This window comes from Odontesthes bonariensis, chromosome 15 (assembly GCF_027942865.1).
Source record: "Odontesthes bonariensis isolate fOdoBon6 chromosome 15, fOdoBon6.hap1, whole genome shotgun sequence".
In the NCBI taxonomy this organism is placed as follows: domain Eukaryota; kingdom Metazoa; phylum Chordata; class Actinopteri; order Atheriniformes; family Atherinopsidae; genus Odontesthes; species Odontesthes bonariensis.
In genome coordinates, this window is record NC_134520.1 from 22,140,130 (window position 1) to 22,156,444 (window position 16,315).

The 16,315-nt window shown below is 39.8% G+C and overlaps 1 protein-coding gene and 1 pseudogene across 1 annotated transcript; both read right to left on the reverse strand.

Moving 5' to 3' along the window:
• Nucleotides 1-427: 427 nt before the first annotated feature.
• Nucleotides 428-7,135, reverse strand: LOC142400549 (5-hydroxytryptamine receptor 3A-like). The gene is made up of 9 exons (XM_075485533.1): nt 6,976-7,135; nt 6,280-6,440; nt 6,005-6,049; nt 5,548-5,654; nt 5,101-5,270; nt 4,806-4,966; nt 4,053-4,263; nt 2,792-3,001; nt 428-2,186 (listed from the first exon to the last, which is right to left on the reverse strand). Exons 1-9 carry the CDS (start codon nt 7,109-7,111, stop codon nt 1,864-1,866), a joined length of 1,524 nt encoding a protein of 507 aa, XP_075341648.1. The 5' UTR covers nt 7,112-7,135; the 3' UTR covers nt 428-1,863.
• A 1,928-nt stretch (nt 7,136-9,063) lies between these two features.
• On the reverse strand, nt 9,064-13,280 carry LOC142400901 (5-hydroxytryptamine receptor 3A-like; annotated as a pseudogene).
• Nucleotides 13,281-16,315: the final 3,035 nt, after the last annotated feature.

Consider the following 16,315-nt stretch of genomic DNA (forward strand, 5'->3'; position numbering starts at 1 on the left):
CAGCAGGATCCAAGTAGCTTAAATTTCAAGTTGCTTGGACCATATAATGTACAGCTGCACGGCTCTCGCCCTTTTTCAAAGGTCTATGGTTAAATCTGACTGCTGAACCTATTTAACAGCCAAACCAAAGTCTGAACCAGTCTGAGCAGTGTGCAGATTTGATAGTCAAATTTCCAGAAGAGTGATGCTGTGCTGCTCGCTGATGTCATTTCCTCTTGGCAGTAATTCACACTGAGTTTGTGTTTTCTCAGAGCATACTTTGTCAGTCTTCGGTGAGTTACCTTCTCTTGATCAAAATTAGCCTCGCATGAATGAAACAGATTACATAATATTAGATATTCATTGTACATAATTGTTAGATTCACACAACAGCTATAATAGCAAAACACCAGAATAAACAGACAGAAACCAGAAGTTGGTATTAATGTGCTTTTGCAAAAGGGAGAAAGCACAGAGTGTGCCCTGTTGTCAGCTCCACTCACGGACTCTCTCTGCCTTCCCTCCCCGCTCTAGCCTTCTTTATTGCATAGTTATTCAGCGGTTATGCGACAAGATGCTACAAAATGTTTCACTGGGCATGGGAAGACCAGAGCACCCTGTTTCCCAGTTTCCTTGAATTACTTTGTATCACACTAAGCAAAGTTCACACACTACATGTCTGTCTATAAAATGTTGTTTAGTTCGAAAACAGCCCTGCCATCATATTGTTAGTCATTGATTTAAGACAAGGAATAATGCACATTGTAAATAGGCAAAGCAGAAACCAACGAAGAAATTCACACACAGTAAATATGCTTGATTTCCTGCTCAACTAGTTTGAGCAGAGTCAGCAAATAAACAGAGTAGTTATGCTTGTTTTATAAGCACACAATAATAATTATCCTTACAATAATGTGCAATTTGAAAGTGTTTATTCATCCTAGCAGGTGGTACAGCATTGTCTCCCACACAGCTCAACAGTCTCTCATCATGCCTTTCCTAACGTTTGATTCCTTTAGAAATTATTTCCAACATTTCAGAGGGGGGACAAGAACGAGATGGGTGCAAACAATGTAACAAAATGTGCCCCAGAAATGCACCCTCTGAGAAAATAATGTGCTTTCAGAGGATTAAAGCACGGGAATCTGTTCTTACAGAAACCACAAAGCCCTAAATAAGCATTATATGGCCTCTTTAAAAACACAGGCCCAGCTATCTGTTGGATCTCAAGTTCATTACTAAATATTAGCACACTAACATGCGTGCTCCTCTGGACGTCATGTGGACAAGAACAAACTGATCGAACTGGTTTTATTTACCCTCCGAAGAACAAATATACACACTAGGCCCACAAGTTCACTTCCTTTTTAGCTTGGAGAGTATTCTCATCACTCACACCGATGTTAATTTTAGGAATCGACAGAGAGTCTGGACGTAAACAATGATATCGATGCTGAATCCATGTCCGTTTCAGCTTCTAGGTGCATTACTATCGACACATAGGCTGTCATGGTAGGTTGTGGGACACGTTTAGCTTTGACTGCTGCTTTGCACTGGAGTGTGACGTTCATGTTGATACATTTCAGGGCTCAAATCTGCACGAGGTTCCGAAAGTGTAGTGGAAGATTAAGGGTGTCTATGAAATGAAATGTAGGTGAGGGCACAAGCAGGACTGGAGAATTTCTGTTCCGAACTTCACGGTCTCACATGAGCTCGGCATGAATTACACACAGATTTTTACACGCACACATTTCCAGAAAGCGAATAGTCTCATTGTATTCATCATAATGTTAATCGGCACAGTATGCCAGCTGCTGCAATGGGTTGATAAGCAAATTATATGAAAAATGAGAGAATGTGGCTCCGGACATGTTCTTTAACCCTCTAACTATTTCTGTTATTCCAGATCCAGATGCTAATGATGGTGATGAAGCTCGCAACGATGAAGAGAATGTACAAGCCAAACAGCACACGGTCGATCACTATCCCAATCATTTGCCATTCCTGCGAGGTTTTGGACTCCTGGAAGTATTTTTCCACCTGAAGACGAACGGCTGCGAGATCTCTGCTCAGCTTCCTCAGCTCGACCAAGGCTGGCTCCAGAGGGGGCTCTGGGGGAGGGGGGGCCTTTACTGGAGGTGTGTCATGCGAGATACTCTGACAATGACTTCCAGAGATGTGTATGGAGCTGGTTTCACTTGCTGGCTCTGGGGAAAAAAAATAAACAAGATATTTCTACTACATATAAATCTGAGGTCTAAAGTTCAAGGTATATTTTTCAAATAAAGTCTGCCGAAGTGTGCCACTCCACCTTGTCAGTGTTTGCCACCCTGAGCTTGAATAAGACCAGGACTCAAAATTCATCCATGTTATACACACTCAAGGTTAAGGTGTTTTTTTTTTTTGTGTGTCATTTATTTATTTGGAGCATAAATGCTGTGAAAAGACCAGACCATCGTTCTCAGCTGTGCCCCATTCTGTGATAGAAACACGAGGAAGTGTCACCAGCTCAGATTGGCCGTCTCTTTATTTTTGCGTGCGGAGAGATAGATGGCTGCATTTGCATTCAGGGTGTGACTCGTCATGTACAAACTGGAGTACAGTTGGAAAAATGTCAAAATGTTGCCACACAAGCCCCAAATGCAAACACAGCTGACATCACACCACATACGAGGATGCTGAGGTCATAAAATTATAATGCTGCAGTTGGAACTAAGGATTGTATTGGAGCAAACCAGCAGGCTGAATCGCGCCCATGAATAAGTTGTCCATTGTGTGTTGTCCGAGTGTTAAAATAGAAATAACAGCGTACCTTTAGAATTTGGGTTGAGGGTGACTGTGACTCGGTTGCTCTTCTTCATCGGAGGGAGACACACGACGACAGCTAGATAGTGCAACACAAGGATGCTGAGCCATGTTGGCACTGCACTGTACTGGCTGGAGCTGAACTGGATGCTAGTGATGAAGACTGTCTCCAGCAGGCTGGCCACCATCAGAGCCAGGCTAATGGAGAAAAACACGTCTGCAGGAAACAACAACAAAATGGAGGATTTATTGCAGTCCTCTTGAAGTCATCTTCAGCTCGTACTTTTGAATGCTACGTACGCACGTCCACAGTTATGGTCCTCATCAGGAAATAGTGTTTAAATCACTGCTGGAGAAACCAGTGGCTCTTCTCCTTGAGTTCAGGACTGTGACAGTTGGCAGGTTTTGATCGTGTGTCTTTGGTTCTTACAGCAGAGCGCAGAAGAACATGCTCGCTTGGCATTAACAGTGAGAACCCGTACAGTGTACAGTCACATGCTGCAGATCACATTCTCACGTTACTGTCATCTTGACACCTTCAGTGGAAAAAAGTCTATAATCCATAATATGAAGGAGGCTAATAGAATTCAAATGATATTGTTTTAATTGTATTGTAGGTATGAGGTGTCCTCAGCAGGTGGACTACTGCCGAGTCCTCTAGTGGAGACAAGGAAATTTTGTGAGAATGCAGTTATTGTTTCTTTTGATTCTTTATCTTTCATCGTTTCTGTTGTAGTTTTTTGTACGTTTGTGGTCTTTTTTTTTAACTCTTTTAATCATTTTCTTTGTTTTCATTCGGGTTATTTGTGTTTCCTCTTTTTATTGACCTCTATTGAGTTACATGTTATACGTTCATAGTTTTGTTTGTGTATTGTGTGTTTACCCTTAGTTTGTATTTACTTGTTGATTTTAGATAATTTTGCTACTAATTCTGTCCCTGTGGGCTTCACCTGCATCTCTTTGTTCCTTTGTCTTTGAACTCATTTTGCATCTTGTTTTCACTGGTTTGCGTGTCTAAGTGGTCCTTTACCTCTCTCTGTTGCCATCTTTCACATCATAGCAGATGCTATGAGACAATTCTTTTGTTTTCAGTCTTCATGCGCTTGTTTGAGTGTGTTTGCTCACAGATGATGTTCACCATCACTTCAGACTCTAAATGATGCATCTCTGACAGTTTGGGCCCCGAAGCCTGCGTCCAATGAGCCTGCTTAATAATCTCTTCACGAGTACAATCGACCTTCTTTCGATGAAATCCCGGTATCACTCACTGATCAGAGGTGTTGTCTCTCCTGTAACAGGCAGCAGGTCATTCATGATGAGCAGGAAGACAGTGTAACCCAGGATGAGGGTCATCTTAAAGGATGATCTGTCCACGGCAGATGGAGGCAGCAGGAAGCTGAAGAGGTCCACAGTGATGAGGAAGCAGCTGGGGATCAGGAGGTTCACCACATACAGCATTGGTCTGCGTCGCAGAATTATCTGAAGAAAATAGAAAGGAACGAAGGCTTCAGATTTTCTCCAGACTTTGAACTTTCTCTCTCTCTCTTTTAGCCCTCAGCTGTATGAGTTGACACCAAAAACTAAACCAGAAGTTATGTCTATTTGGTGTTTTAGCATTTGTTTTTAAGTCTGTTGTTAATGAAGGTGTGAATCGCGTTTCTTTTTGAGCCTTCAACTCCTGCTCTTGTTTTACACTGGGTCTTTAGTTTGTCAATTTCTGGTCTCAGTGATTTGATTTTTCCCTCTCCCTGCCACTGGTGGGTTTGGTTTTGATGTAGGTAATGAAAGTTTATTAATTATTCCTCCTCCTCCACGTGAAAATGCATTTGGATCCTCTCCATTACATACAAATTTGACAAAAGCTTTGGAATATACATGCTCAAAGCAATGAAACCTTCCACACTGTGGTTTCAAATGAATAGTGTCAATTTCACTCAGCTATCAGGTGGAGTGGAAAAAACACACATTCTATGCAGTCACTCATTTCTAAACTTAAAAATAGAGTAAGTGATCAAACTTACATAGTATTTGATCTCAGAGTACGATCCATCATCTAATGACAGTGTGGAAAGATCCACGGTGATATTTGTGAGCTCCCACTCCCCGTTGGTCTGCAGCACCTCTTTGGATTCATCCAGGATTTCTTGCCCTGTGTTGCCTTGAATCATCCTTATGTCTGTAACTTGAGTAACAGTTTTTTGCAGTTTAGTCATTAGTTAGTAAAAAGTGTTGAATTTGTCATATGTTTTGAACACAACAGGGAAATGTAGTGAGAAAATTAGACTTTTTGAGAAATGTGTAACGTTTTTGGCTTACCGAAGTGTAGATATGAACCAAAGGTCAGTGAGCAGGTTTGGACATCAAAGGGGAAAGTATAGATTTCTAACCTGCAGGAGCTGACCACTTTGATTGGCTTATCATCAAATACATGCCCTGAATTATCCAAGTAGACAAAAGGAGTTTTTGGGGACTTGTCCTCGTCCATGCTGTGATGAAAAAGAATAACATAACATAACAAAAGATTTTTGATGTCACTGAATGTGCTTTTTAAAATTTGGGTTCTAAATATAGTTTCAAGTCTCTAAATTTCTAAATTTAGTTTCAAATATCCAACTTTTTTTTTTTTTAGCAGCAAAACGGGAACATTTCTGAAAATTCCAGGGTAAAAAACATCCATAAGTGGTTCCAAGATTGCTTCTTTGATTTTGAACAGTAACTTTGACAAAAACTTCAACATTTAAAAAAAACAAAAAACAAACGCACAACTCTCCGATAAGAATGTCAGGAACCCAAAGCTTTTCCCGAGGGACGGAAACTCTCGAGGCTCCGCATTCCTTCTCGTCCCAGCTCAGTCCTGTTATATCCCACTCCTACATTACACCAATAAACAGATAAATAAATGAATAAGTAAACAACTAGGTAAACACTGTGATCAACAGCAAACTTAGATTCCATTTTAACTAATTTCCTACTGGGAAAATGGGAGAACATGGGAAACAAGAAACAACAAGAAAATGATAGACATTAAAAAGACTTTAGCATTATGCACTAAAGACATTTTGCCACAAAATAAGTAGGTAAGAAATAAAACTGTGTGTAATCATGCATTATAAACATAAACCCATAAACATACTCTGGAATGTCTTATATTGCAAAAAAAAAAAGGAAAAGATTAACAAAGTGAAACAGTGGCCGCAAAAACAAACAAACAAAAACATACCAGGACTTGCCATAAGACTGTAGACAGGGTTTGGGCTTTTTCATCCTGTAGAAGAGACACACATGGAATGTACAGGGGATTCATATGCTCACTTCTCTAATTAAATACTAAGTGAGTTGCTCAATGTGCTGGTGGTCCTTCCAAATATGCCACACTGGCAACATCCAAATGCCAAAACTCAAGGGTAAAACATGTCAGCTCCTAAACCAAAAGGTGATATCTTGATATCTACTGTATATACACTTCTAATATAGATATGTAGACTGTATACTCACCACTCCTAAAATTCCCACCACAGTGAAAGAGATGGTGATGTTAATTGGCTCTGAAAAGCTTGCCACAGGACGAACAAGTTTTTTACGGAATAGATTCTTTTCAAGTTCCTCAAACAGGGAGTGAGGAGTCGGGCTGGTGCAGTTCAAAGCTGCTCCACATCCTTCAAACAGAAAATTCAAAAATAAGAGCAACAGAAAATAATGACCAAAGCTCACGGCCAAAAGATGGTTGGAAACATTTAAATCAGATTCGACTCTTTAGTGTCTGCACTCTGCACTGAGATGAAAGTTGTGGAAAATTGCATCCTTGCAGTTTTTCATTTAACTGAGCCAACGGGAACCTTGGCTTTAGATGTCAATTGAAGCGCTCAGGCAAACGGTTGAGGAGAACATTAAAGATCTGAAGTACCTCTCAGCTGAACAAAACAGCATCAGCAAATCTTAGACGAAGAGGTTTATAGGTTGTACCTAAAAGATTTACTTTTGCTCAGAAAGCACAGGTTTCCCTACTTCTTTCAGATGAGAGAATGATGATTGACTAAACGCAAATCTAAGTGTTTACTGCCTTTTTTTTCTGTCCAACACATATTGAAACAAGCGCATATTTAATGTATTAACACCTCATCTACACTTCCAAACAAACTTTCAGAAGACGTATACAAAGAAATGACATGTCCAAATATTTTCTTGCCTTACCGCAAAGAAGCATGAAGCAGGTGAGGATGAGCCCAACAGGTTTTACCTCTGTCATTTTCAGTCTGAGTAAAACATTCATTACTTTTGTAACAAGTTCCTCGGACAACGAAGAATTATGATGAAACGTCTGTCCCATCAGAAGGAGAAGTTCTGCTGTTGTCTCATGATTTTATCTGAAAGTGTCACCTTCTTCCAGGGCTAATATTGACTTTGTAATATGAAACATCATGACATGACTTCAGCCTTTCAGTGTATCTGCCGCTGTGTGCACAGATCCATGCATCTCGTTACTGTTTTCACATAATGAGTGTTTGGATTCAAAACTGTTTTTTTCTCTGTCACCTTCAAGTGGATTTGTACAGTAGGATTCAGTAGAAATCAAACTGTTCCGCTGTTTCTTCTTTTAGCTACTAAAGGCGTAACAAACCTCTTCGATTTTGTTTTGTGGCACTGACAGGAGAGCACATCTATAATGTGTGATGGGGCTTACTTCTTATTTAAGTAAGGCCCGTCACACGCCTTACTTAAAATCAAACACACAATCCTTTTGGACCAGAGAAAAAACTGGGGGAAGCATGCCAAGCGCACAGTAAGTAAAACAGGATCCTGCAGTCCTACTCGAGGCTTTGTGAAACGAAACTAAGATCAAGCTAAAAGGAACCTGACATAGATCAGGCATATGGACAGTACTCCATACTATGAAATGATGCACAATTCAGTTTCAATTCAGTTTTATTTATATAGCGCCAAATTACAACGAATGTCATCTCAAGGCACTTAAATAATATAGTTCAATTCGAGCCAATTGGTGTTCAATTTAATTATAATCATAATCCAATCAAATCCAATTAATTAATTTAAAAATAATCCAGTTCATTCATACAGAGCCAATTCAAAAACAATTTCCGAGCAAAGGAAACCAACAGATTGCTCTGAAACTTCTCTTCAGTCAAATCTCCCATCCTTAATGTGTGCCTGAGGCGACTGTGGAGAGGAACGACTCCCTTTTAACAGGAAGAAACCTCTGGCAGAACCAGACTCAGCTGGGGTTGGTGGCCGACCAGCTGGGGTTTGAGAGGACAGAAAAGAGGGGACAACAAACACCAATCAAAGGATACCTGTTGGCACAGGGAAATGCAAGTTAATGACCTCAAGAATGCTGACAACTGAAGGCTCTGCCTCCCATTCTACTCACAAGCATATCATGTAATAAAAACAAATGTGTTTATTGAAAAAACTAAACAAAGCAAAACAAAACAATAAAACACAATATTCATTCAGCTTTTCAAACTCAGCAGTCTTTCAACCAGCTAAATAAAGCCTGGAATCCCATGGAATGTTTTCCAACATCCTTGAAGGCGTTCCCAGACACATTGAGCACTTCTTGGTCACTTGCCCTCCCGAAATAGCTGTGAATAGCGCTTTTTTATACCAACACTCCCAACACAACTGATGCTCTCTCAAACAAATAATGAAAGGCAACTTAACTAATTTACTTTTGACATGGCATCCATCCATCCATCTTCTCTTGAAAATTAAATAAAAGCAGCAAACAACGACAGAAACCAAATTTATTATCGTGTCATTTATCTATTATGAAACCCATAAAGTCAAGCTTAATCTCAGAAATCTATGGATGGTATTGACATTGATTTAGTAGTTAAATACTATGTATATGCTTTATATATACATATATATATATATATATATATATATATATATATATATATATATATATATATATATATATATATACATATATATATATATATGAAGCATGACAGCCAAAAATCAGGTAGGTTGAAAGACATTCTAAAAGTTCGTAACCACATATTAATTGTAAATATCGTCTGATAAATAAATAAGTGCTTATAGCATCCTTTCCCTAAAACCATTGCACTCCATTTAACTTTTGGTCCATCCTCCAAGACTTTTTAGCAACCAGTGCTCCATGTGTTGGGTACATTTAATTGCAAAACAGAACCAAAAAAACAATCTTTACAGAACCCCCCCCCCCTCTAGATAATCGTTTAGTTTAACGCTATGTGAAATGGTGACAATGCTCATTCATATTCAACCCATTTCCAGTTAGGACTGGCTGATCCAGATGCACCACATGGTGATGATGACCATGGCGTAGCAGGTGATAAGCAGCAGGTAGATGCGGAATAGCAGGTAGTCAAGGACGTATCCCACATGACACCACTGGTCCCGCAGCTCATTCTCCTTTTGCAGAGAGGTAAGGTGAGCACGAAGGTCTCCCAGGTACTGACAGATCTGCTGTAACTCAGGCACAGAAGCTGTGCCAGGCAGAAGAGTGGAGATTTACACTCAACTTCAATAGAATAGGTTGCGCCATACATTTTTGTTTGCCTTATAACTGAATGCTGTCGGTAAAATTTGATCGTTTGGAAGTATATCATTCAACAAAGAAAGGAAGAGAGAAAATGAGAAGAAACGCTTGATTAAGTGGACGAGTTCAAATATTTAAAATAAAGTGCTACTCAACCTTTGCTATAGATAGCTATGGATATTATGGAGACAAAGCTATATTTGTTAAACTTGAAGAAAATAGTTACTATGAATAGGTAGTATTTTAAAGATCAGATTAAGAGCTGTAGTTGGTAAAGGTAAAAACTCACTGATATTTTGATGCCTCGACTGATTACCTCCGGTGCCGGTTGGTTGCCTGTCAGGTGCTTGGTCGACTGGTTGGATGATCCATGGGCCTGAGCTGCTACTTGAGCTCTCAGGTTTATCCTCCGGCGCTTTAGAAGGTGGTCGGACGTCTTCGGGCCAGCGGTAGCAGATCAGGTTTGCTATGTATTTGAGGATAACCACTCTTACCCACTTTGGCACCTCCTGATACTTCATGGAGCTGTGATGGAGGACGTTGGTAATGATGACTGTCTCTAGTAGACTGATGACCATCAGGGCCAGACAAACTGAGAAATATATACCTAGAAACAGATTGAAAGCTTGAACCACGCCCAGTCATGTGGTAAATAGTAAAGCTTGAAACAGACTAACAGAGCTGTTGGCCAGTTGACAACGTGACGTACAGTATTTTCAGTGAGTTTTCTAGGCTGTACTGAAATGTTTGTAGCTTTATTGTGTAGATATATATGTTTACTGGCTAAACCCTTCCAAAAACCAATCTGTTCTATAAAAATGGTATTCTAGAAACTCATACCTAAGTTTATATATGGTAAACACATTACATCACTTCTTCTGACCTATGATGGGAGTGCCGTTTGCTGTGCTGGGCAGCAGGTCGTTCATGATGAGCAGAAAGACAGTGTAGCCCAGGATGAGAGTCATTTTGAAGGAGGCGCGGTCAACGCTATGGGGAGGCAGGTAGAAGGACAGGATGTCAATGAGCATGAGGAAGGAGCTCGGGATCAGCAGGTTGACCACGTAGAGCACTGGGCGGCGCTTGATGACCACCTAGTGAACAAGAGAAATCCATATAGCTTCAGAAACAGAGTGTCTCTGTGGGTGCATTTCTTCTTCTTCTGTCAGCTCTTGTTTTGGTTTCTACCTGCTCCTGAGATAATTACCTGACTCTGGGTAGCTGTTATGTTCTGGACTAAACACTACCACCTTTGTGTTTGTGTCCTGATTTCACAACTGCATGATCAACTTTACTTTGAGTTGTTTGTAAGCTCACTTTAATTTAAAACGTCGCTATTGTAAAAATATAAATCACTGGCACTTTAAAGTAATAAATGAGCCTTAAGGATGCTATCCTTTTCTGCTTTTTTGGAGAGCAAAGACCTATACCTTGCCTTGATTTACTAAATGCCCTTATCTCAAGTCTTCATGCTGAGCTATGACTATGGTGCAAGCTGCAAATTTCCTCCCAGGCATGAGTGGTGAGCAGCAGCAGCAGCAGAAAAGTCCAAAACAAACCCACTGTACACCTCATAGATCATTGTAAGTACATGTTTGATCTATTTACATATGTAAAAGTAGTAAACTTAGTTGAAGTGAGTTTTTCTGACCCGGAATGTTATGATGTCCCACTCGTCAATCCCAAACTGCAGAATTGAGCTCTCTCCCATTAAGTCCACCAGCTCCCACTCTCCACTCGCTTCCAGGTAACGCTTTGAGTTTGCACACATCTCTTTAAAGGTCAGAGCAGGACTTAACCTCACATCAAGTACTGTGAATAAGAAAAACAGTAAAAGGGAAAGCTCGCCAGGCAGTTCTTACTTAATAGGTTAGCTCAACGCTGAGTCAGTCTGATTTAATAGAAACATTTTTGTACTTGTTTCTTCTTTTGTATTTCTGCATACCTTTCCTTGTTCTTAATCACTGTTCAGTCCTATTTTGGGTTCTATTTATCAGCCAGTCGACAGCTTTATGTTTGTGTGATTATGCAAAAGTTTTTTTCTCACTGGTGTGCATGTAAGAGCCAAATGTAAATGTGCAGTTCTGCACATCAAAAGGAAAACTGAAGATCTCCAGATTGCAGGCTGAGACGAGTCGCAGCATCCTGTCCCAGCGAATATGACCTGTGTGGTTGAGATAGACGTACGGACACGCCTGCGAAACATCATCATCCACACTGGGAGGGTTGGAGGTGGAGGAATTGGGTTGTAAAAGAGTAAAGAGAGACACAACGAAAACAATAAAATCATCTTTTAAATTTTTTAAACAAAAGCAGCAAAAAGAGACAAAACAAAACATACAACGTTGAAAACAGAAATCAGAAATATAAGAAAAATCTATCTGAGCAGGAACCTAAACTAATCATATTCTCCCTGTATGTCTACTTGTATGTGTATCCTGGTTCTGTACGGTTGATCCTGGACTTCTTTGCCCTATTCAGCTCTACTCCTTATGGGTAAATATGAATGGATTTAAAGGTCTCAGACCTGTTAGTAGCTTGGACTCAAGCAGGAGGTATTATCTCTGTTCTTCCAAATCTGTATCTGCATGACCTTTAAATCCATCTACAACACTACCCACTACTGAGATCACCCACCAAGTGGTGTTAAACATGAACAAGGAACACGCTGTGCACCCTTTCTCACAGTGAGCGTATCCTGGACTCTACGTACTACTTTTACGTGTACGTTCTTTGCATAAGATCACCCCCCATAAAAAAACCTTTTAAAGTTTAGAACTTACAACTCATAAACAATGATGTCTGGAGTCCACAGCTCCTTTACAGGGAGAGAAATCCTGGTGACTCCATCACACTCATCGGGGTCCCAAACCAAGAACTCGTGGTGCCAATACTGCAGCAATTTAATGAGAAACGACACACTGTCAAACTTCCAACACAACATTTCCCATAGCTGTATGTCTGCCCATTCAAAATGTCTCTACTCAGGTCAGATTACATTTATTGACAGTTTATTGTGTGTGTCCATATTACTCACTAGTCTCAGCCACAAGAATGTAGTGAGTATCTGGGTTTTTTCATTCTGAAATAAAATAAACAGCAGGCAGACCTCAGCTGATGAACGCTGCTTCTCAAACTGGTTTAGAGTTAAGTCAGCATGCAACAAAGCACGGTTATGCGTTCAGCGGATATATTTATATATGAATAAATATATTTAATAAATAAAGAAACTCACCACCCCGAGGACTGCATATAGGGTGAAAGAGATGTTGGCAATGGTTGGGTTGCTGAGGTTAACAACTGGCCTGAAGGATTTAAGGTCAAACACCGCCTGCATGGACTCATGGGTTGGACCACTGTGGCCTTCTTTACAAGTCAGTTCACTATGACATATGGGCACTGGGGGAGAAAGTTGGTTAACACTTTCTTTAACATGAAATTTGACTTCGGAAGCAAGTTAAGTTTTCTTGTGATCAAAATAGAGAAGTCAAAAGCTAAGGTGTTAACTATCAGCCAAAGTTACTTTCTAGAATATTAACCCAAATTTAGATATCACAAAAAAAAGTCTGGAATAATTACTTGAACAGTTAAAGGGAGTCATGTAAATGCTGATATTTAGAAATCCTGTCAGTTTATAGACAGTTCACTGAGACTTGAGCATATTCTTCACATGTGACTTGCTTCTTGAATTAGTTGAAAACTTCCCAAAACAGATTCAACAAGACTGTGAGCTGACAAAACGGAAAAGACTGAATCAACTTCTTTGACCAAAAATGATTTCAATCATGACCAGCTAAAAACAATAACAGTACCGCTCATCACTGAAAAAAAACTACTCTGTTGTTGGAAAAATGACGGACAAACAGTAAAGTAGAGAATAAAACAGGTTGCAATTACCTGACAGGAAGATTAGCCATGAGACAAAGCAGAAACTCTGCTGAGACAGATTCATGCTGGAAGATTCTGACAGACAAAATTTTCTCCACAACCACAAGTTTAAAGATGTCCAATGAAAAGCTCCTCCTGACAGTGCATGCACACACATATGCATACTGGTTTTGTTACTTTAAGGGACATAATCATGGACCATAATTCCACTGGGGCTCACCCCCACCTTTACTACATACCCAGTCGTAGCGCGTAACATAAGCCTAAACAAAACCTTAACCTTAATTAAGCTGAAAACCAAAGTAAATCCCTGAAATTTGTTTGTTTTCTAACAATATTTGATTTTAGAGGGCAAGGTCAAGTTTTGTCCTGTGATATGTCACGTATCATATGCAATCTTCACAATTTATACCAAGATAAATGTGCATCTCCGATTCCTAATTAACATTAAACTTGTTATTTTCTCCTCATTTTTCCCAACATTTATGTTGCAAACTGATACAAGCTGAATGATTTTTACTTTGAGTGCATTTACTCCTTATTAACAGATGAAACAAGTGAACAACAACCAAAAACAAATGAAATGGAAAACATGCACAGGGAAACGGAAACAGAAATAGAGCTTGTTGTTTGACACCTCCAGTGATCATTCACCCGTTTTATTTTTCAACACCTCCACCAGTGGGATTTTACCGTCTGTTTCCTTCTCTTGTTCTGCGTGCAGTGCTTTTGAACCGTGTTCTTATTATTGGTTTTATGCTGTCACACAAACCTGTGACTCACTGTTCCAGACAGGTGTGACCAAGTATGACACGCATGGGGCCTGAAAAATACCCTAAATGTAAATATCTAACACTTTGACCTCAGAAGGAGATTGGAGTGGCGTGGTGTTCAATAAAGCCCGTTGAGGTGGTGCAGACGTCTGATAGGGATCTCTGAGTGATGTATCTCTCCTCATTAGAGAGAGCACGTACTGGCCTCTGCAGCAAGTATTTTGTAACTGCATTGTCTCCACTATTAGGGCATTGTTGAATGATTCGCCGTCACTGTCATTGCAAGCATTTCAGCATTATGACATGTAATGATATCTAAAGGACTGAGATTCTTTTGAACTGGTTTTTCACTGAAAGCACAAGCTCATAACATTTCAGACAATTCATTAATCTACCTTAGAACGGAAAAAACGTGAAAATTTTGAATGAATACAAAAGAAAATCCATCATCGTAGCATAAAATGATGTCTTATTTATTCATTTATTACTTTGTACTGCTTTTGGCCCGCTTGTTTAGTGGCACTGACTCTTCTTTAGTGCTGAAGATGAGTCTAGGACATGTCCCATTCGTTACACAGCAAAATGTCCACAGTGGCGGTGTTGCAATATACTTGAGTGGATCATGACTGCTATATGAAAACAATGAAATATCAACTTTAGGCTTATAATAAACACACGGTAATACTGGGATTTGATTTGAGCAGAACAAATAAAAACATGATTAACTGCAGTGTGGGGTTCTTGTACCATTTACGAAAAAAATGAAAAAAGAAAGGAGCACTAGTTTGATAAGATTTCCTATAGATACCATGACAATGTTGTACTTAACCCTGTAAGACCCAGATATAAAAAAACACCAAAAAATTTTTTTTCAACCATTAAGATGTTGTTGTAGGAGGCCTTTGATGCTGAAAATGATGTGTTTTTAAAAAATATATGTTTTGTTAAGTTTTTACGGAAACGTTGTAATATTGCAACGTTGGGCTCAATGGGGAGCAGAATCTCCTGCATTTGCACTCATTTGCACAAGGATTCTTTTGCAGGGTTTTGCTTTTGTCCCAGAACAGTATAACATGAAAAATAACCTCAGTCATGTTGTTCTGAACAGTCATTTATTGCAACAACAAGAACTTAGTAGAGTAGAGTAGAGTAATAAAGATAATTGTGCAAAGAACATTCTATGAGTTGCAAAAAAATGTGCAAAAAAAACATACTAGGTCAGTTGAGGCAGACAAGATTAACATGACCAGGAAAGAGTGTTGACAGATACATTTATGATATAATATAGAGATATAGAAGTAAAAGAAATGAGACATATTTCAAGTCAGTATTTCCATAGTGTAATCAATAGTTCCATAGTGCAGCGATTGGACAATAAAACAAACAAAGAAACACACACACACACACACACACACATGCCAAGAGGCTTCCCGGTCTGGGACAGCTCTGGCATCAGTGTGTAGTCAATAGAACATTTATGTACAGTGATAGTCCCAGAAACAGTTCTTGTCTTCTGAAAAACAGAGGCGAACATCACACTTGCTGCATTGGGTATTAGTATACCCTTTACTGCAGTGTCTGCAGCGTCCTCTCTTCACCTTCATTGGGAAATGTCCAGTTTGGTCCTTGCACACATCCTGCGGGGGGTGTGTACATGCTTTCTTGGAAGAGGGACAGTTTGGACTCCCATCACCTGGGGATGGTCTCTTCCCAGCATTCAAAGGACTCCCTGCCGCATCTGGGTTTGAAGATGGTCGTCCTCTCTTCGGAGTTTTCGGTGTTGTGTTCACCTGGAAAGAGAAGCATCAATATTACTATTAATAATCAATGCATGTATATGCTAAAAATGTATGATGATACAAGTCAGAGATACAAGTCACAAACATGGCAAATAGCAGAAATAGATTCTTACCAGAATGAGAGAGGATGCTACTTGTGCCTGGAACTTTCTCATGTTCATTATCTCCTTCTTTGGCATCTTGAGAGCTTGGCAGTGCCGCTTGTAGAGGAGCCAGGCGTTGACCACAGCAAGGGTGATGGTGTGCCAGAAGATGTACATGTACCAACGCCGGGATTTCAGGGTGAACTTGTATTTCGCTGTGAACGAGTCCAACAAATCCACGCCAATTTACAACAACACCTTACATTCCTGAGCATCAACACCTGCTCCAGAACAATGGAAAAGCCCTCCCCCATCATCCCCCACAACTGCTATGTCTATGAATTGATATAGGAACATTTCCTTATCAATAGCCAAGACAAAGAGCAGACATGCACAAAAAGAATTTCTTTGTTAGAAAGTCCTGCTTTCTGTGATAAGGGGAAA